The sequence below is a fragment of the Nestor notabilis genome, unplaced genomic scaffold, assembly GCF_000696875.1.
Source record: "Nestor notabilis isolate BGI_N333 unplaced genomic scaffold, ASM69687v1 scaffold10565, whole genome shotgun sequence".
NCBI classification, from domain to species: domain Eukaryota; kingdom Metazoa; phylum Chordata; class Aves; order Psittaciformes; family Psittacidae; genus Nestor; species Nestor notabilis.
The window spans coordinates 1-20,372 of NW_009930637.1; the positions used below are offsets into that span (position 1 = coordinate 1).

The window sequence follows — 20,372 nt, forward strand, 5'->3', positions numbered from 1 at the left end:
AGGAAAAGAGAAGGGAGGAAAAGAGAAGGGAAGAAAAGAGAAGGGAGGAAGGAAAACAAAGCAAAAATGCAGGAGGGTGGCGGGTCGGGGGGAGGAAGCACAAAAAAACCCCACCATGAAAAGCCTGGCCCAGGACAAAGCTCATTCTAGCTGATGTGTATGAAGTGACACACAAGCTGCTTCTTAGCATTAATGTAAGTATTATTTTCTCTCTGCCTCCAAAGACAGGAGCACATTTAGCCTTCAGCTCCGAGCAGGGCAATAGCTAATTCTCCTCATAGTCTGTATAAACCAACAGCATTTTGATCCCGACCGAACACTGGAGCAATGTATCGGGGGGTGTATTACACATCACCACAACACACTCACAGCTCTACTTTCCTAACCACAGCATTCAGCAGAGCTCAACTGCACAACTACAACCTCCCCAGGTAACAATAAGTCTGTTTACTCCTGCCCATCAAGTCCACCATCACCATCTGCTGATTTAGCAAAGGACAAGACAAAACCCCTTTATGCAATACTAGATTTTCTTTTTTCCCCTATCTTTTTTCTTAGTTTTTATTGATTGTCTTTTAATGGATATGGTCTAGTCCCTCATGGAGGAAAACTGTTGTAAAAACACTGAGAAAAGGAAAAAGAAAGAGGAAAAGCAAGCCAGTCCCTTAGCTGATGAGAGGAAGAAGAGGTCACTCTCACCTGCAGTGCACAGTGATGGGGTGGTTGCCTGTTTGCTGCTGCTGCTTTTGGACAGCCGCAATCAGGTCGATCATCCCTTTTCCTTCTGCAGGAATCCCTATTTCTGGCCATCCATGGAAATGGAACTGCCGGACGAGCCTGCTTTGCTTCTCCTGGTTACCCTGTGTGCAGAAAAACACCACATTTATCCCGTGGTTACTTCAAAATGGAAACTCACTTTTACCTTAAACTTTTGCGTGAAAGCTGGAGAGGGGCTTTGGACAAGGGATGGAGGGACAGGACAAGGGGAATGGCTTGAACCTGCCAGAGGGAGACTGAGATGAGCTCTGAGGCAGAAGCTCTTCCCTGGGAGGGTGCTGAGGCGCTGGCACAGGGTGCCCAGAGAAGCTGTGGCTGCCCCATCCCTGGCAGTGTTCAAGGCCAGGTTGGACACAGGGGCTTGGAGCAACCTGCTCCAGTGGAAGGTGTCCCTGCCCGTGGCAGGGGGCTGGAATGGGTGAGCTTTAAGGTCCCTTCAGCCCAAATCACTCTATGGTTCTAACTCTTGCAAACATGAGATCTCTGCTGATGCTTGGTGCTTTCAGCATGTCCACCACTGTGCATATTTGGTGAATGAGTTTGATGGGAAGTCTCAGGACAGGGGAAGCCTGGAAAATGTCACCATAATGAGGAAAAAGGCTTGGTCAGGCCTCCTTCCCCCCAGCTCTGCAGGAGGTCTTTTAACATAGCATTGCTTCAAATATCATTGATGTAGTCAATGGGCACTATACAAAAGTCACTCGGATTTCTTAGAGCTGCAGCAGCAAACACTTCTAATGACACAGGTTTAAGGTGCAAAGGCATTTCTCCTTGGATATTATCTAAAATGCTGTTACTTGAGGTTTAAATACTTTCCAATATGCCAGAAGTCAACAAAGACTCTGCCTTGTGAAGCGTGGTGTGTGCTCACGCCTGATCCACCACCTCCTTCAGAAGGAAATACAGAGTACTTTAAATGCAACGTCCTTTTGCTTTGCATGTGTTTAAATTCTAAGTGCAGCGCAATAAGTAGTTAAATGAATTATATTCTCAAATTCTTTTAATCTTCTTTTTCCCCCCTCCAAAAACCAGCACTGCAGATCAGATCCTATAGAAATAATGCAGGAAGTGAGGAGATGTGTGCCCAAAAGATCAAAAATCAGTTTGAGTTGATCATGCCTATAGCAGGGACACATAAAGGACGAGCTGGCAGGCAGAGGCAGGTCCACGTGCTGTGAAAGGCTCCATAGGATTTAAAAATCTGGAATCCAATTTGCCTTTATATTGTGGGAGAGGGTAGAAAATACAAGAGTAACAGCAGCAACAAGATATAAAAACCCAAAACAAGGGAACTTTGATCAAAGACATCTTCTACTGACCAGAACAAGTACGGGGCTTTAAGCAATGATGTTTCATATAAGCTTCCCCTTGGCTGATGCAATGCCAGATGTTGATTAACCACATTTATCTTTACATAGAAATCCCACAATTGAAGTAGCATAATCATAATTTTAAATGCCTCAAATGCAAAACACCCCTTCGTGTCATATAAAAACATTACCTGGTTGTATGTAACTACGAAGTCCCTTACACTTATGGCATCTAACAGGCTGTCATTCTTGATTTCTACCGTTATCTCTCCATGAGTCACAGAGCCCTCCGATGGCCAGTACTGGCAGCATTTTTCCTGCAAAATTGAGAGAGAATTGTAAATGTCCCTTGTTTTTTTCTGCTTAACCAGCCTGTCACGAATCTCTGATATAGGGGCTGACATAGAGCATAACAAACGTGTCCTAAGCAGTGTAATGAAAAGGCTAATAACCAAGAATACAGGAATGAGATATTTCTATATTACAAACCATTATGACAATAAGGGCTTGGGAGTCAAATGCCAAATACTGCTTGGAAACAGATTAGAGTAAAAACATTAACTCCCGAAAGCAGTGTAATGTTGTTAAAAACCCTCCTGAAACCACTAACAAAGCACATTAAACAGCACTAAAACACCCTGAGTCTTCAAACTACAGTATACAAGAGGTGTTACAGGACTCCCTCTATTGATTAATGATGTACTAGAAGAGGTTCAGAATAAGCCATTGGAGCTTCTACTGGTAGAACAGGGAGGGAAGTCCTCACAAAAGCCTTGTCCAGCTGTTCCCAAATCCCACATGGCTATTCCATCTCAGGCACCCCCATAAATCTAATGTTTTTAATGTGAACTAGTCCCTTTCCAAACCCATCATTTTCAGTCATTTTGGTGGGTTTCCGACAATTCAAGCAAAAGCAGCAATACCAAATAATCTCCTACCACCAGAGCCGGCAGGCAACAAGAAGTTGATCAAATCTTAATGCTTATACGTTAGAGGTGATAACAGCGACTGCTCTGCTGTGGAGCTGGGGCCGCGGGGCACGTACCTGCTCCCTCTCTTGCACTTCTGTGAGCATAACAATGGTGTGGCACTTCCACTCCCACACCATCCGCCAGAAATCCTCCACCGTGTGTGGAAGGGGTCCCTGGGTGGCAATGAAGTAATCTTTCTGGCGATAGCCCTGTGGAGAGAGCCCAGGACCCATTTATGTCGTGACATTTGAGCTCGAGAGGGGTGGAGATAATGGTCAGCGACACGATCGGTACTTAAACCGGTGCTTCCATCAGCTACGCTGCTCAACAACGTGATGGTTACTACAAACCTGCTGACACAGAGCCCTCCCAAGTCTTGCTTCTTGCCAGAAAAGCAGGAAAAAGTCACCCAAATTCACAATCCCAAGCTGTGTCATATAACTTATCGGGCCTACAAGGATGCTGGGGAGGGACTCTTCGTTAGGGACTCTAGTGGTAGGACAAGGGGTAATGGGTTTAAACTTAAACAGGGGAAGTTTAGGTTAGATCTAAGGAAGAAGTTCTTCACAGTGAGGGTGGTGAGGCACTGGAATGGGTTGTCCAAGGAAGTTGTGAATGCTCCAACCCTGGAGGTGTTCAAGGCCAGGCTGGACAGAGCCTTGGGTGACATGGTTTAGTGTGTGGTGTCCCCTGCTCATGGCAGGGGGTTGGAACTGGATGATCTTAAGGTCCTTTCCAACCCAAACTATTCTATGATTCTATGACTTTTTACAGTCATGGCCGAAGGGATGAAATTCTGCAGCTATAGGTAACCAAACAGATTTCACAAAAGGATGCTAACCCTAACTATATAACAGATCCAATAAATAACAGCCTTATAAATAAACAGAATGTTTCAATTACACAATCATTTAAACTGAAACCGAGAACACCAGACAAGAAATGTATTTGGACACTCCCCTAAGCCAAACCTAAACAAAACAGGTAATGTTCTTCATAAGCTAATTGTGCCTCTTTAAAAAGATTTATCAGCAACAGCAAAATATCTGACTTGCAGTTTAAATACATTAGGTTTTGGATACACACATCTATGAAGGAAGCATTGATGTAGTCCGTGTACTCTTGCCCTCTTTTCATGGACAGAATCACTCGATTAAAATCATCTGAAAGGAGAAAAAAAGGTCTTACTTTTTATAACTGGGTACTGACTGCCCCATGCTGCCATCTATGAGAGAGCAAACCCAACAACATCTTTTATCTGAAAGCCAAAGGGTGTCTCAAAGCTCCTCTCCAGGATTTAGTAAGTGTGTGGAGCAGGAGGAGGGCACTAGTTTTTCTGCTATTGCTTTTCCATTCGCGCAGGATATGGCCAGGTCTGAAACGTTCATTTTCAGGTGCAGACATCACAGTGCTGCTCCAGACTATGCATGGAATCACACAGAAATACCTTGGTTTAGAAGGTGAAGCTGCTGAATTATTGAATTCAGCCCTGAAAAATACCTGATGGTAACACAATTTATACTGATAGCGTAAAACCCAGTTCATTCAACTGTTTGTGACACTTTATAAGGACATTGCACATTGAAAGGAGAAGACGCTGTTTGCATCAGGACATTCTGTAGAAATTCAGAGCAAGTAAAACTGCAGAGAACAACAAACAAGGGGATGGCAAATGGAAACACCTCAAAAATGTGTTCTGGCTAAAAATTAAGCAAAACCAAAACCTGCCACTCTACATTTCCATTTTACAGGCAGAGACCTTCAAACTTTTTCACATTAAGATGTGGGCCTGATGGAGCGAGTCCAGAGGAGGCCCCGGAGCTGCTGCAAGGGCTGGAGCAGCTCTGCTCTGGAGCCAGGCTGAGAGAGCTGGGCTGGGGCAGCTGGAGAAGAGAAGGCTCCTGAAGGGGACACCTGAGAGCAGCTCCAGGGCCTAAAGGGGCTCCAGGAAACCTGGAGAGGGGCTTTGGACAAGGGGAATGGCTTGAACCTGCCAGAGGGGAGATTGAGATGAGCTCTGAGGCAGAAGCTCTTCCCTGTGAGGGTGCTGAGGCGCTGGCACAGGGTGCCCAGAGAAGCTGTGGCTGCCCCATCCCTGGCAGTGTTCAAGGCCAGGTTGGACACAGGGGCTTGGAGCAACCTGCTCTAGTGGAAGGTGTCCCTGCCCGTGGCAGGGGTTGGAACTGGATGAGATTTAAGGCCCCTTCCAACACAAATCAATTCCATGATACTATATACACAGTAATTAATTGCAGGATTCCAGTTTCTAAATCTGGGCAGAACCTCTGCTCTGGAGTTATCCCAACAGAGCTGTGTTATTGTCAATGTACAGATAGAGTCTGCACTCATGACAGCCTAAGGGTGATCGGGTATTTATAGCACTTATTTCTATATCTAAGAAGTCCACCTCTTACATGGGATAATCTGGATGACTCTGGCTTTCTTCATGTTTGCTGGAAGATTGCCAGTTCTCATGTTTTCTTTCATTATTCGAACGTTTGTTAACTTCTGCAATAAAACACACAAATGAGGATGAGAACCCAATGTGGTTCTCGGTCACAAGACTCAGTACTCAAGAGGGCTCCTAAGTGTCTATATCAGGTACAAAACAAGAACACAGTCAAATCCACACTGACCTGGCACAAAACCCACTTCACTGTCTTGTCTAGAAAAATTAAATAAGAATAAGTCATGTAATTTTTTTCATACTGATATTGAAGAATCTGAATGTACTCCCAGGACTTACCAATAAAGTTTAAGGGCTGTAAAATACAGTGGGTTTTACCATTTCAGGTCTGTCTGGATTTTTTGGCAGGGGGTTAAGACATTTTTGGACCACCTAAGTGTGGCTTTCAGAAGCCTATCGCAATTTCAGTAAGTCTCTAGTACCAGCAACACACTATTAAAAAGAAACCCCTACCCTCTGAGGCAGGTGTTTCTTGACTACTCTGCAATAGAGTGTCCAGTAGACTTTATGTCAGACACTGTCATAGTGGTGACAACACAGCTCCCCTCTTTTTGGGTGCAGGTGGGCCCAGCGCTCCTGGACCATCTAAGTGCTTTTCAGAATACACACCAGAGCTAAAGGTTGCTCTCTGCACTTCAATGCAGCCTTGTTGGCACAGTGACAGCAAACCCCAACTTAGGAATGCTGGAAAAAGTAGAATACTTGATCTTTTCATTCGCTGCTTTCCTTCATATCAATACTTCTGAGTTTTGAACTTGTTGCTGTATCATCAGACTTATTCTTACATTTATTTTTACATCATCTTCTTTTCCCAATCCCAATATCTGATCAATTCTTTAAAGGTAAGCAAGACCTATTCTATGATGCTATGATTCTATCCTAACTCCAGTAAACACCTATGTGTCATTTAATGCTTTACACCTATATATAGAATTAGTATTTTAGCATAGCAGGAGCCCTAGAAAAGTTCTAACTACTTCCTCAGACAAAAAAGTCCATTTTAAAACACTATCACAAACAGCCAGCGTGGTCGCTCTCTGCATTTGGGCTTTCTCCACTAACCAGAAATGCTGATTTTCCTTCCCTTTCCTGACGGACATGGATATTCAGCACAAGACGCGTGAATTCTCTGCAATTCTTTCTGCTGTCAGTCATCCCTGTGTTAACATTCCCCTTGAGATGCAAATCAGGTGCCCGTAATCCAGCTCCCTCTTCCAGCGTTATCTGATCTGGCATCCAGCACCAGACCCAAAGAATAATGCCATTTTTCTTTCATAAACAAACGGAAAACTATCAGAAAAGTGCCCTAAACCGATTCAGTTTTGAATGAGCATTTGCAGAACAGGATGTTATTCAAGGCCCCATTCACTGGCTCTGCAGGACCCATTCACTACAAGCACAAAACAAACCAAGTCATTGTTTTGATGGACCTTTTCCTCTTAAGGTTACACTTCTGTTTCTGAACTGTCTTTTGGGCTTACATGTACCCACACTCAACTAATCCTCTGGCAAAGGGCCGTCACACTTACTTTAAATTCCTCTTCTAGCCCTATTTTGACAAGGTTTGGCGCCGCGTTGTGTGATGTTTGTAGATGTTTTTCTAAGGAGGACACATCTAGCTCCGTGTCACCATAGAGGTAGTATTCAAGTAAGGCTTGGTAAATGAAGGAGTATTGCATCTGGAATGAACAAAGAGGCAGGTAAGCACAGTGCAAAGCATGGAAGTAAAACTATGAATTCTGGCACTGCCATCTATCTCCGTTGGTCTGCAATCTACTAATTGTCAAAATATACCTTAAGCTAAAATAGAGTGTTCCTGTTTATAACTCGCATTCCCTAAACTTCCACTCTCATGTGCATGGGCAAACCTGGAGATGATACCTAAAGATGACGTGCCTCCCGGTGATCTTCACAGCACTAACATGCCTTTATCTTCCTCCCCAACCCCATCCTTCTACTGGGCCTTGTTCAATTCCCAGTTATCCAGGTGTGCAACAGAGCAGGACATACTGGGATGCGTATCGGAGTGGAAATACAGGCACATATTCCTCTTTGAGCAGGAAAAGTTGTGATCCCAGCTGATTACAGGCCACTTACGTCAGTCTGAACCATCTGCGGCCGCTGGTTACGGATCCTTGAGACAAACTCAAAGACATCGACCTTCTGCTCCGCGTGCATCATGTCTATGATGGCATCGATAACGATGAACGTGCCCGTGCGGCCCACGCCAGCGCTTGGGAAGGGAACAGAAACCACCATAAACCTCTGTGGAACTACCAAGTCTGCAGGAATTGCAATAGCAGTGGCACAGATAGAGTTTATATTGTTTACACTGGACTGAAACACAACATTTCATTATTGTAACGAGGACAGCAAAAAAGAGGTAAGGTTTTAACATAAAAAGTCACCTCTTAACAGCTCAGAAAGGATGAAATCAGGATTATATTAGAAAAGACCTTGGGGGAAAAAAATCTGCTTGACCAGCTGAAATAATTCAGTCAAAGATGGAATTTTAAACATTTGTCTTAAATTTTAAACATTTGTCTTGAATTTTAGCTGTTTTCTTGGCTGCTTTTTCATGCTACTTAGGTAACAGCTACTTGGTACAAGGTCCACACTAAACTCCGCCATCCCCAACTCCTTTTATATCCTTCAAGAGCCACGAGAGGGAGCACGATCATTATAAATCACATCACCCCAGCGACTTTCAGCTCTTCCTTTCAGAGGAAAAGGGCATGGCATCCTGTGCTGGGCATTAATAGCTCTCCTGTAACCTCCTGTTAGCTCACTTGGTACAGCAACAGATGCGATGTCCACAGACACCTTCCGAAACACGACCAAAGTGTGCTCAAAGACACTGATCAGTTCTCAGCAGGGAAATGTTAGGTTTTAAGTAACACCAGAAAAAAGTTAGTGCATGGACAAAATGACTTAAATTATATATGTGTACATTTGAATTAAGAGCAAATGCCACATGAAACCACCACTGCCAGGCCTTCCTGTTCCAGACATCTGAAGGAGATGAACCAACCCATGTAGTACCCATGGAAACCTCCACCAAGACTTCACACAACTTCTTCACAGGCAACAACCCCACTATAACCTCCACATCCCTCTGTGTTTAATGATGGGTTTGGCAGGCTCCTGACTCTCCTTGCCCAGCCACATCCCAATCCAGCACTGACAAACACCTTCTCCCCAGCCCCTCTGTGGCCACGGACCAGGGGCCACTGCAGCTCCCACCCCATGGTGGCCAAAGCTCCCTGCCCTCTCGCTTCCTTTAATTCATGTTTGACCTCTGTCACCATGCATGAGTTCACCTCAAGTCCTGCTGTGTTGACTCACAGCTTACAGAGATCTTCCTCTTCCTGATGTGTCCTGGAGCCACCTCTGAGCATGGGTCACCCATCGCCAGCTCACACTTGTCCTTTGTTGTGAGCTCTTACACACTAATCCACACACTCAGCTTCCTCACATCTTTTCCTGTTACAGACACAATCCCTTTTCACACACCTTGTTCCCCCTCCGTGTCTCTGCCCCAGGGTTACCTGACTTCCACTCAGCACTTAATTCAATCCTTGCATGCTCCTGCTTAAGCTGGTAGTTTCACCAACCTTGACATTTGCTTGCAAGTTCCCTTTTATCCATCCTAAGCCTACTCTGGGGGATCCCTTCCTCAGCTCTTCCTCAACGTGGCTCTCTGCTCACTCAAAAGATGTATTCCTGAAAACTTCCAGGAAAAAAATTGGCAGAAAATCCTGGTTTCCCCCATTTTATCTGTTCTTTGCTACTTCCAAATGCTAAATTAGCGTTTTATCAACTTCCAAGAGGCTCCGCTTGAGCAGTTTCTGGGTGATGTTTGTATAAAGGCTCACTAAAAATGGATGGTTACTCACTCTCGATGAGTTTCCCTTTCCTCTTCTCAACAATTCAACAGTGTCACATCCTGAGCCGTAACGGAAACGAAGTGTCACCTCTCAGGTCCTTTATTCCTCACACAGGCTGAAGCACTGCACCAGCCCCAGCACGGACACATGGCAGCAGTGCTGCTGTGCCCCGTTGGACAATTAGATTTCATTATATTTAAATCTCTGCAGATTTTGTTGAGATTTATTATATTTTCCTTTATTTTGCCTCTACTTCTGCTAATTAAACTTAGTACAGAATTTCCTGCGGGTGCAAAATAAAGCTCAAGCCCAGTATGAGTCTCCAAAAAACATCACGGTAAAAGGATTGAAAAACATTGTGGCTTTCTCAAAGGAAAGACTATGTGAGGCTACTAAAATCCCCTTTTCCCATTTAATGCTTTTCTTTAAGCCTCTTATATATGACACCTGGGGGAGAAGATGAGATCTGGATGGAAATGGAGAAACAAAATGGCTGGCTTGGCCAGGACAAACATGTTCTTTTTCTATAGAACACACTTCAAGGACTCTCAGAGTGAATTTCTGGGTGATCAACACAAGCAAGAGAAAAAAAGAGACAAAATACAGGAATCTACAACCATTCCCTTAAAACAAGACCCAGAAAGATGAAGCTAATTTTTATTCTATGATAATTGCTCCTGAAAAGACACTTCTTGCTCAGCTGTGAGCTTGCTGCAGTTGCTATAGAGATTGCAATTAGTCTCTTAAAACTGATTTGGAGTTAGTTTGTGGTCTCATTACCACAAGAATTCAAACAGTTTAGCACAAGTCTTTAATAACAGGATGTTCATGTGTGTGTGTGACCGAGTGAGTGGGAATATGTTCTGCATTGCTATGTAGGACATTCTTAAAATTGCAGCATTGAAGCCTCTTAAATGCAAGTCTTTCTTCCAGACTTTCCAGGCACTTAACGAATGATTTACACAGCAAACTGCAAGTTTATTGTGGGAGAAGTGGGGGATGAATTCTCAGAGGAGCGGTTAGTAGCAAAGGTCACAGAGTTCTATTCCAAGTCTTGTTTTTCTGACAAAGGAACATATTTACACCGAACACTGGATATCACTCATGGATAAAAAGAAACAAACAATGGAACAACAACTTCTGTTTGAGTATTAAAGTGATAGCAAAGATCTTTTGAGATGGTTTTTAGCCTGGGCTCTCAAAAAGCTCAGTATATTATAATATATATATATATATTATATTGCCCTTTACATATATAACTATGTAAGCAAATACATAAACATACACATACACAAACACACTCCACAGCCTATGAGCAGATTACAATTTAGCCTCGATATTACACACATAACTCCGGACCAAGCTAAGAGAATGGTCTGAAGAGCATGCACGTACCTGCAGTGAACCACAATGGGTCCAGCATGGGCAGGATTCAATGTTTTAACCTTTTTCAGGAATTTCAGCATCCCGATAGGAGTGAAAGGCACCCCAAAATCAGGCCAACTGGTGAAGTGAAGCTGTGTAACAAGCCTTGGAGCTTTGCAACCATCATGAAGCTGCAGGGGACACACAGAGCTCAAGTTTGACACTTCATTTTTCATACAAAGGCTTATAAACAAACTGCTATGGTTATTTGTGACTTTAACTCCTGCAACACCTTGAGCCTGACTCAAGGATTAGAAGTTTACAGCGTATGTAAAATACAAACACAGAGTAAAATTACCATAGATTATTCAAGGCCAAGTTGGACACAGGGGCTTGGAGCAACCTGCTCTAGTGGAAGGTGTCCCTGCTTGTGGCAGGGGTTGGGGCTGGAGGAACTTTAAGGTCCCTTCCAACGCAAACCATGGAAACCCTTCCAACCCAAACAACACTGCCAGGGCTGGGGCAGCCACAGCTTCTTCAGGCACCCCAACTCCCTGAATTTCTTTTGAGCAAGTATTTGACATCATAACAACTTCCCTTACGAATGAAAACAAAGACCCAGCAGGAGCATTGTCTGTACTTACTGACTGAACACAGAACTTGCGGATGGTGTAGTCCACCAGAACTATGCAATCTTCCACGGACACACGGATATTTCCATAAGTCCAGCACCCCTGGTCAGGCCAGTACTGATAACATTTTTCCTGTTCAAACACACAGTGACATTAATAATAAGTCTGCTTTCATTGTTGGTTACTCTTACAACAATGAAGATAGGGTATGTAAGTATGAATACGGTTATGCAGAGTTTCTCATCTGGCACAACACAACTTGAACACTTTCCTAGTGCTGTTGATGCTTGAATTTATGCAGAGAAAGTGAGAATAGCTTTGAAGTTGGTTTTAACCTAGCCAGACCTAAACAGCTTTTGGGTTGTGTTGGGTTTTTTGTTAGGAGGTGCCTAACCACGGGGACTGTGATGTATTGGCTCTGATTTCTAGGTGTAGTCAGTGAAAAATGCAGGGCAGTCCTTATTTGGAATATCCAGATTTAACAGCTCTGGCTTCTCATACTGGGAATGGGCTCTTCTTATGGACTGCTTTACTGTTTGAGCTTCCTCGAGCAATAGTAAAACCAGGCAGAAGTACCACTGTGAAGAGGCAGACAAGGAACACCCGACCTCATGACTGTGGTGAGCTGATGGCATCTGCTCTACTCTTTTGTTACTGTAAAAAAATGCATAAAATAGGTACAAAGACCAACTTTCACACCACGATATGATTCTCTAATATCTCAAAACCGCATCCCCATCTCCTTTCCAAGGCCAACTACTGCTGCTTATCCCCATGTTTCTCCACTGGCAGGAGGAGTCACCCTTGAGGAGTAAGAGAAGTCCAGCTTTCCAGTACTGGGTAGCTTCTGCCTCCTCCCATTCCCACAACCACTTGGGAAACAAGTGTTCTTCCTACAGCCTAAGTTTTTGGTGAGTTCAGATGTATTTCAAATCAGGATGCAGCATGCTCACTGTGCCAAACTGTCCCCCAGGAGAAAAGGAAATCATTAAAGAGTATCTTTAATGTTTCTTGTGGCACATTTCCTCAATATTTTCACTTAGCTTCTCAAGTCTGTGAACCAGGAACAAAGTTCAATGTTTCACACTTGTGCGTGTGTCTCAGCATTGAGCCAGTAGAAAGTGTCACACAACGTGAGCAGCAAGATGCATATGAGGAGAAATGGGGGGACAGGAAGGAACAGCATCGCTCTCATAAAGCAGTAGCTTTGGGTTTGTTTTGTGCATGTGCCAGAAAGTATTTGAAATATAATGCTCAGGAAAATGAACACAGTTTTTATCTTCGTTTCCAACCAAACCCACCCACAAGCACAGCCTTATGGTGTGACAAAAGCACAGGCATGAGAATTTGCCTTTGGCTATGGGCTATGGGGGACAAAATTAGCTATTGGGATTGTTTCCTTGAGATCAGTTTGGTTAGATTTGTATTTTGGAAATGAAAACTACGTGTATGAGCAGAAACTCCGATGTGCTAACAGGGGCTGGAGAAGGAAGTGGTCAGAAAGGCGAGACTGCTTTCGGAGCACGCTCTCCTAGAGACATCTCAGAGCAAAGCAAAGCTCTTTACCTCTTTCCTTTCTTTCAGGTTGGTTAACATGACTATAACGGCCGACTTCTGCTCCCATATCATCCTCCAGAAATCATTAACTGTTTCCTGCTTAGGTCCTGCAGACAGAAGCACATAGAATAGTTAGGGTAGCAGGTATCTTCTCTCTTGAAATACACTCTTTTGTAACAGACCATGACGGAAGCATCCATTTAGGATTTCCACTTTGCAGCTCTCTCCCCTGCGCCAAGGTCCAGCATTACCTGTGACCACAGTGAACCACTATGTGAGAGCTGCTCGTCCTGCTGTGCAGGACAGGAACCATCCCTGGCAGTGTTCAAGGGCAGGTTGGACACAGGGGCTTGGAGCAACCTGCTCTAGTGGAAGGTGTCCTTGCCCGTGGCAGGGGTTGGAGCTGGAGGAGCTTTAAGGTCCCTTCCAACACAAACCAGTCTGGGATTCGGTGATATCTGAAGGGCAGGAGCAGCTACTGCTTTGTGTCTGGGATTCCCCAGACTTATTACTAAATATGGCACAAGAATTCATGTGTAAATGCTCGTTTCTAGTAGCAGGATCACCTAAACAGAATGCAGATCAGGAGACATCAGTTTTTAAGAGAAGCAAAGTGGGGTTGAAAGGGAGAAGGCTTTGCTCAGAGTATCTGAGGGTCTGCAGGCAGTGGGTTACCCCACACTGACTGCAATTTGATTTCAACTGTAACCGCTATATCCCACCTCACACTTGGCCAAAATCTGCAGCCAAAATTAACCTTTAAAACACATCTAAACTTAAATATGCTCAGCCCTAAGATGTACAGAATAGAGAAATGAGAATAAATTACCTTGTGCTGCGATAAATTTATTCTTTTCTTTATAACCCTATGGAAAAAGAAATCAGAATAGTTAGAAGATGAAATGTCAACACAGGCTAGCAGAGAAATAGTTATTTTTCAGTTGGGTCTGGGGGATGGGATGGGATGTAGCAGCCTGAGGAGACCTTAGGGCAGCTCCAGTGCCTAAAGTGGCTACAAGAAACCTGGAGATTGTCTTTGGACAAGGGATGGAGTGACAGGACAAAGGGAATGGCTTGAACCTGCCAGAGGGGAGACCGAGATGAGCTCTGAGGCAGAAGCTCTTCCCTGTGAGGGTGCTGAGGCGCTGGCACAGGGTGCCCAGAGGAGCTGTGGCTGCCCCATCCCTGGCAGTGTTCAAGGCCACGTTGGACACAGGGGCTTGGAGCAACCTGCTCGAGTGGAAGGTGTCCCTGCCCGTGGCAGGGGTTGGAGCTGGATGAGCTTTAAGGTCCCTTCAACACAAACTATTCCAGGATCTATTATTTAATTCATGGCCACAGTTTGCAGTGTGACCAACAGTGGACGGCTGTCAACTTACATCTATATATGATGCATTAATGTAGTCTGAAGGTGGGACTCCATCGATTTGACTCAAAATAACTCTGGAATGATCATCTGTAGGAAAACATATTACAAGCATGTTTCCATGTTTATGAATCTGAAATATGTTATTTACCTGCTAGCAGGAGGCCAGGCTAAGCACACACGTCTCAAAACAGCTCTCTCCTCTATTGTCGCTAGTTCTCATCAAGAAACTTTCACCCCAAACATCTTGCTTTGCTCCGAACCTGGAGGTCACTGTCACCATAATACTGGAAGCCCAAACTTCTCCATGTTTGCTCACCCCAAACTAAACTGAGATCCTAAAATATCCACTTGACAGTGTATTCTGGTAGAATCCTGTGAGAGCTTTATAGCACAGCACCTGATAACCACTATAGTAAAACCTAACAGGAGAAGATCAGTACCCGAGACATGCCACAAAACAGTGTATGAAGAACGTTTGTGAACAGTGAAATTGCATTACTTCAACATTTTCAGCAAATGAACACTGCTACCAGCCTGTACAGTGACAGAGTTAATGCTTTGATTTAAAAGAAAAGGTAATGCTCTGATTGAAAAGAAAAGGTAATGCTCCGATTGAAAAGAAAAGGTAGTGTCTTACATGGCAGGATGTTGGGATATCTGTTTTTCTCCCTGTTCTCTTCCTTATTTGCCATTTCAAACGTTCCCTGCACATATCCAGATGTTAAGGACTAAAGAAAATAAACACATACAGAAGCGAATGGGTTAGAAAACAGTTAACTCTTGACTGCACAAGGGTTAGTGACAATCTGCATCTGTACACATTGCCTCGCATCCAACAGAGTTAAACCACTGGTTTTAAACTTCCTTTGCAATAACTTTCATTATAACAGGAAGCTACATCCCGGCAGCTTTCACTCCAGAGAACGAGTTCAGCAGTTTTGGAGAAAGAAGTAATTTTTCCCCCCCGAGATCAGAGTTATTTAGGAAATGGAGCTGCCATCTGCCGCGGTGATTCACAGCGCCGTGACCCAGCGCGTGGATGTGACGCTCCGTCGCGCTCCGCTCCTACTTTTAGCCACAACAGTTGGTTCAACAATATAAATCCAGTTTGATTGTTAATAGCTCGCTGCTCAGAACGTTCAGCATCAAACACCTTGCTGAGATCCACAGGTGAGGGCCCAGCGCTGGTAGAAAGGGAGGAAATAGAACATAAATCACAGTGCTTTCATGCGGGAAGTTGCTGTACGAGCACACGTCAAATTCTGCAAGGGATCAGCAAGATCTGAGGCTGCAGATAAATTTAGTCAAGCTCAAAAAAACCCCAAACAACAACAACAAAACCCAACAGTCTTGCAGAGCAATCAAATGAAAGGAAGAAATGGAGAGGAAGAGGGTGAGGGGTGATGGTTTTAAGCTAAAAGAGGGGACATTCAGGGTGGATGTGAGGAAGAAAGTTTCTACAGTGCGGGTGGTAGAACACTGGCACAGGCTGCCCAGAGCAGTGGTGGATGCACCAACCCTGGAGACATTCAAAGCCAGGCTGGATGTGGTTGTGCACAACCTGATCTAGTGGAAGGTGTCCCTGCTTATTGCAGGGTTGGACTAGATGAGCTTTCAAGGTCCCTTCCAACCCAAACCATTCTATGATTCTATGAAGATAAAAACAAGGAAGTGCTCGAGGTGGAGCCCCTCCACCACAGTGACAGAAGCTGTGGAAACACCACCACTGAGCTGTGGCAGAGAGGCTGGGGCAAGGGGAGAGCCAGATACACACCGTTCATCAAGAGACACGGCACAAGGCTCCTGTCCTGTGCTTTTAGCTGCCCCCTCCCTGCAAATGGTGTGATGAGAATTGTGTTTCATTAAGTTTCTTGTACTGAACTCCTAAATAACCCAGTGTCAGCGTGTTGGATCCCACCAGGGTAAAATCCCAGCGGTTTGGGAATGCACAACCACTTTCTCCCCCCCTTCTTCTACCTCCCACCACCCAGTCTGAATCACACAGGGGAAGGGAAAACAATAGTCAGCAACTGTAGAGCTTAAAGCAACTACCCCTGCGTGCCTGGCAGAGAGCTGGGCTTGGAATTTCCCCTTAAAAGCAGCAACCCGTGTTGTCAGGGTGGCATAACACGAAAGGGAGGGTACGGGAAGGACTTCTCCATCACTACAGAGGAAACAGCAACCTGCATTTTGGGGTTTGGTTTGTTAAATATCACTTTAACTGATGAATATAAGTAAAAGAAAGGGGAGAGGACATTGAATAAAGAGCGGAAAATGAAAGCTGCTCTTAGCAAACTGCTTCATTCCTTATTTGAATGAAGCCCAGAATTTTGCTAATTAAAAATACATTTATGATTTATAAAACACAGAAACTTAATTTACATTTTGCATAAGCCAACATCATCAGCACTTCAAACACGAATCCTTCCACTTTCAAAATCCAGGCAACAAATTCCCAATAAAGAGGCAGATAAGTTCTGCATCTTCACGTGGAAAATGCATGAAAAGGAATTATCTCTTGCAAAGTAACAGAAAACCTCTGGAATAAACAGGGGACGTTCAGGACAGATCTAAGGCAGAAGCTCTTCCCTGTGAGGGTGCTGAGGCGCTGGCACAGGGTGCCCAGAGAAGCTGTGGCTGCCCCATCCCTGGCAGTGTTCAAGGCCAGGTTGGACACAGGGGCTTGGAGCAACCTGCTGTAGTGGAAGGTGTCCCTGCCCGGGGCAGGGGTTGGAGCTGGAGGAGCTTTAAGGTCCCTTCCAGCACAAACCAGGCTGGGATTCGACAAGGAGCATTCCCTGCTGCTTAATCCTGCAAAGGCCTGATGTCTCCCTAGAAAACTCAACGTTGCACAACCTGGATTAGGTGTTGAACCCCAGTGCAAGGACCCAGCCTGTTTGGCTGCTCCCACCTCTCTCCAGAGCAGAGGATGCAATTCATCGAGGATGTGCTTCATCATGTCCTCTCCATCACGCCACGAATCACGAGGAGCTGATGAGTCTTGGTGGCACTGGGTCATCTGCTGCCAGTCGTATCTGCTCCCACTTTACAGGAAACCTTAAGTCTCCCTGAAGCTTTCGAGGGGCTTAATCTCCCCCAGCATCAGCACATTTCCCCCTCTTTCTCAGAGCGAGCCACGGGGACATCTCAACCAAGTCAAAAGTATGACTTCAAAAGCAGCTTCTTACAGGAAGGATTTTCAGACATTCATCTGACATCAAGGCAGCAAGGAACCACCACAAACAGCCACCATCCAGCTCATCTTGCAGTATGGATGGTAAATAGAGGGAAGGGCCCACACAGAAAGGAATATGTAGGTTTTAGTACTATTTTCTCTTTTCCCTGTGAAGAAAGAACACCATTTTCCCTGTGCTCTGTGTTCACAAAGGAATCAAGTAATTAAAAATGAAGCAACTGAGAGTAGAAGGAGCCTTTGCTATCTTGGTCAGTGCACAAGTGCAAGAAGTGCAATTTACTTCTCAAGGGTAATTTAGGCTTTCTGGATAAAATCAGAAGTATTGAAGAACACCATTAGGCACATAAGAGAGCTGTCCTCAAAGATCCTTTCTATCTGCTGCATGTCTTCATCTATCAGCACTTCCTTTGTTTTCCTTTTCACCAGAAAACCACTTGGGACCAAACTTCCGTGGCCTGTGCACGTGCCTGGGCACTGCTGGCTCACGGACTCACCATTTCCAGCTAAATCTGCTTGAAATTCCCCATGGACACCCTGTGCCTGCATTCCCAGAGACACCCGACCCCCTGACATGTTAGATCGGGCTGTGTGAAGCAAAGACCACGGCAGGCAGAGATCCCCCAACACATCCCCATCAGCTGAGCATCCCCAGCCCAGGGCTGCAGTCAGGGTCCACCACAGCTCAGCACCTCCTGCCCAGCACCTAGTGCAAAGGGGACAGCTTTGGACCACCAAAACCCTGCAGGATTTGGCACCTGTGGCTTCAAGGGGCAGATAGAGGTGTAACCTCAGCTGGTGGAAGGATGGAGCTGAGCTCTGGGGGATGCTCTGAAGGCGATGTTATCACACAGATGTCTCTGCTGATGGCTCTTGATCTCTCAGCCCCTTTCCATCCAGTGCAATAACTGACTTCTGTTTGTCACCTCTCCGGGTTTATGCTACAATATCAATCATTCTGATTTCCAACTCTTTCACCCTTTCTTCCCCTCTCAGGATTGAGGAAACAGCTCACACATCCACGTAGGCAGCCATAGGAGAGAGAGCAGGGACAGATGAACCCACATAAAGCATTGAGCAGACTTCACGTACCATCACTGCTTGGACTGCTTATTTATGGGGACTGGACCCCCAGTTTTCAGTCATAAACTCACACACCGCATGGTGCAGAAAACGATCCAAGTAAAGCAGGTTTTAAATATGAAAATAGATGGTTTGTTTGGCTCCTACAGAACGAATTAATCAGAGAGTCAAAACTCACACGCACATCTCATCAAATGAGTTTTCACATTCATTTTGTCAACTCTGGTAAGTATCTCCACAATTCCCCCTCTCTGATACGGCACCGAAATTGTGTGTTTTAAATATATCATCAAACAAATTGCAGATAGAACTATGTCACCAATTAAGAAGGTAACTTAACAGACTGTCTAATCAATGCGTGCATCGGCTCTTTGACAACTCCAGATTTGACATTTAAGCTACTTGCTTCTGCTGTGATGGGAAGTGAACAGAAATAATAAAAAGCACGGAAAGGGCCCCAAATGCAGACATGTGAGAACAGACTCATCGCACTGTATTTCTCCACCAAAACTGGCCCTGCAGCAGCTCACAGGCTTCAGTTCCGACTCATTCATATGACCACATGAGGCTGAAGCTCAGGTTATGGGCAGAAAATGAAACCTCCTTTCTGACCAAGGCAACACATTAAAGGGAAAAACCTTAAAGTTGAGATACTTCATAGAAATGTATGTGCTAGGGCACAGGGTGCTGCAAAGAGGGAAGTGATGGGATGGTAACAAAGAGCAAAAGGTCAAATTATCCCCCCAAAAAAAGTCAAACCTCACTATAGCGATATTAAAGGCCACAATGTGTCTTCTCCTCTAAGTACTTCCCACAGAAGTGAAATACTCAGACTTCCAAAAAACCCTCCACCACCATTGAGAATATCAATGTTAAAGACAGTCATATTCTATTTTCCTCTCCTCCAGCTTCAGGCAAACACTAAAGATCTTCTTTCAACATTAGCAAGTGTCAAACAACTTATATATCACCCATGTGGCAGCACCATATCATAAAGCAGTCAACATTAACGGATTTTGTCCAGATAAAGGGTCACCACACACAATAGAGCATATATGAAAGCCAAGGCTTTCACGCACCAAATACTCTTACAAGAGTTATTAATATTTGCAGATGTCTGCATTTGCCCCCATTTTCACTCCACGCATGAGAACTTACATTGAATTCCTCCCGGAAGAGCTTCCCTTCATCTGCTGATCGCATCCGTATCTCCTCTTCAAGGTTTTCTACTGGAATAGGGAAATACTTCTTGGGGCCTGAAGGAGACCGACTGAGCAGCATGACCCGTTGCTGTTCTGTCAATACAAGGAAAGTTCGTGTTAAAGGCATGTCCAGAGCAACACATAATAAGTTATTTCCAACCTAACTAATTTTTATGCTGGAAGATGCCAAAACGAACTTCCCCCATGAGACCTCAATTGGTGATAAAGCTGATTTAAATGAAATAAAACCCCAAAACCACAGGCAGCAGTTTTGAGAACATAATAAATTCAAGCAGAACCATATTGTTAAAATTAACAATGTCTCTATTTACAATGGATTAAAAACATGACCAAATTGTATTAGAAAAGGAGAAGGTTCCTTCTGCTGATGAAGAGCGTGCCAACCGCAAGCTGCTCTGCCACGTGGCAGGGGCTGCAGGGGCAGCTTTTAGCATCTGCCACCACAGAGATGCTGCTAGATTATTTCACTTGGGAAGGGGAAATAATAACAATAATAATAATAATAAATAGTAATAATAATAATAATAACAACAATAAT

At 44.5% G+C, this 20,372-nt stretch overlaps 1 protein-coding gene across 1 annotated transcript; it reads right to left on the minus strand.

The window, feature by feature from the left end:
* Positions 1-699: 699 nt before the first annotated feature.
* PTPRE (protein tyrosine phosphatase, receptor type, E) lies at positions 700-19,906 on the minus strand (the record flags this gene model as incomplete). Its single annotated transcript, XM_010015498.1, has 14 exons — positions 700-860; positions 2,279-2,404; positions 3,133-3,267; positions 4,145-4,221; positions 5,473-5,566; positions 7,055-7,204; positions 7,623-7,758; positions 10,808-10,968; positions 11,422-11,541; positions 12,976-13,073; positions 13,796-13,832; positions 14,346-14,422; positions 14,973-15,063; positions 19,770-19,906. Coding segments are annotated over 14 exons (1,600 nt in total), but the record flags the coding sequence as incomplete, so codon positions are not given.
* Between the last annotated feature and the right edge of the window lie 466 nt (positions 19,907-20,372).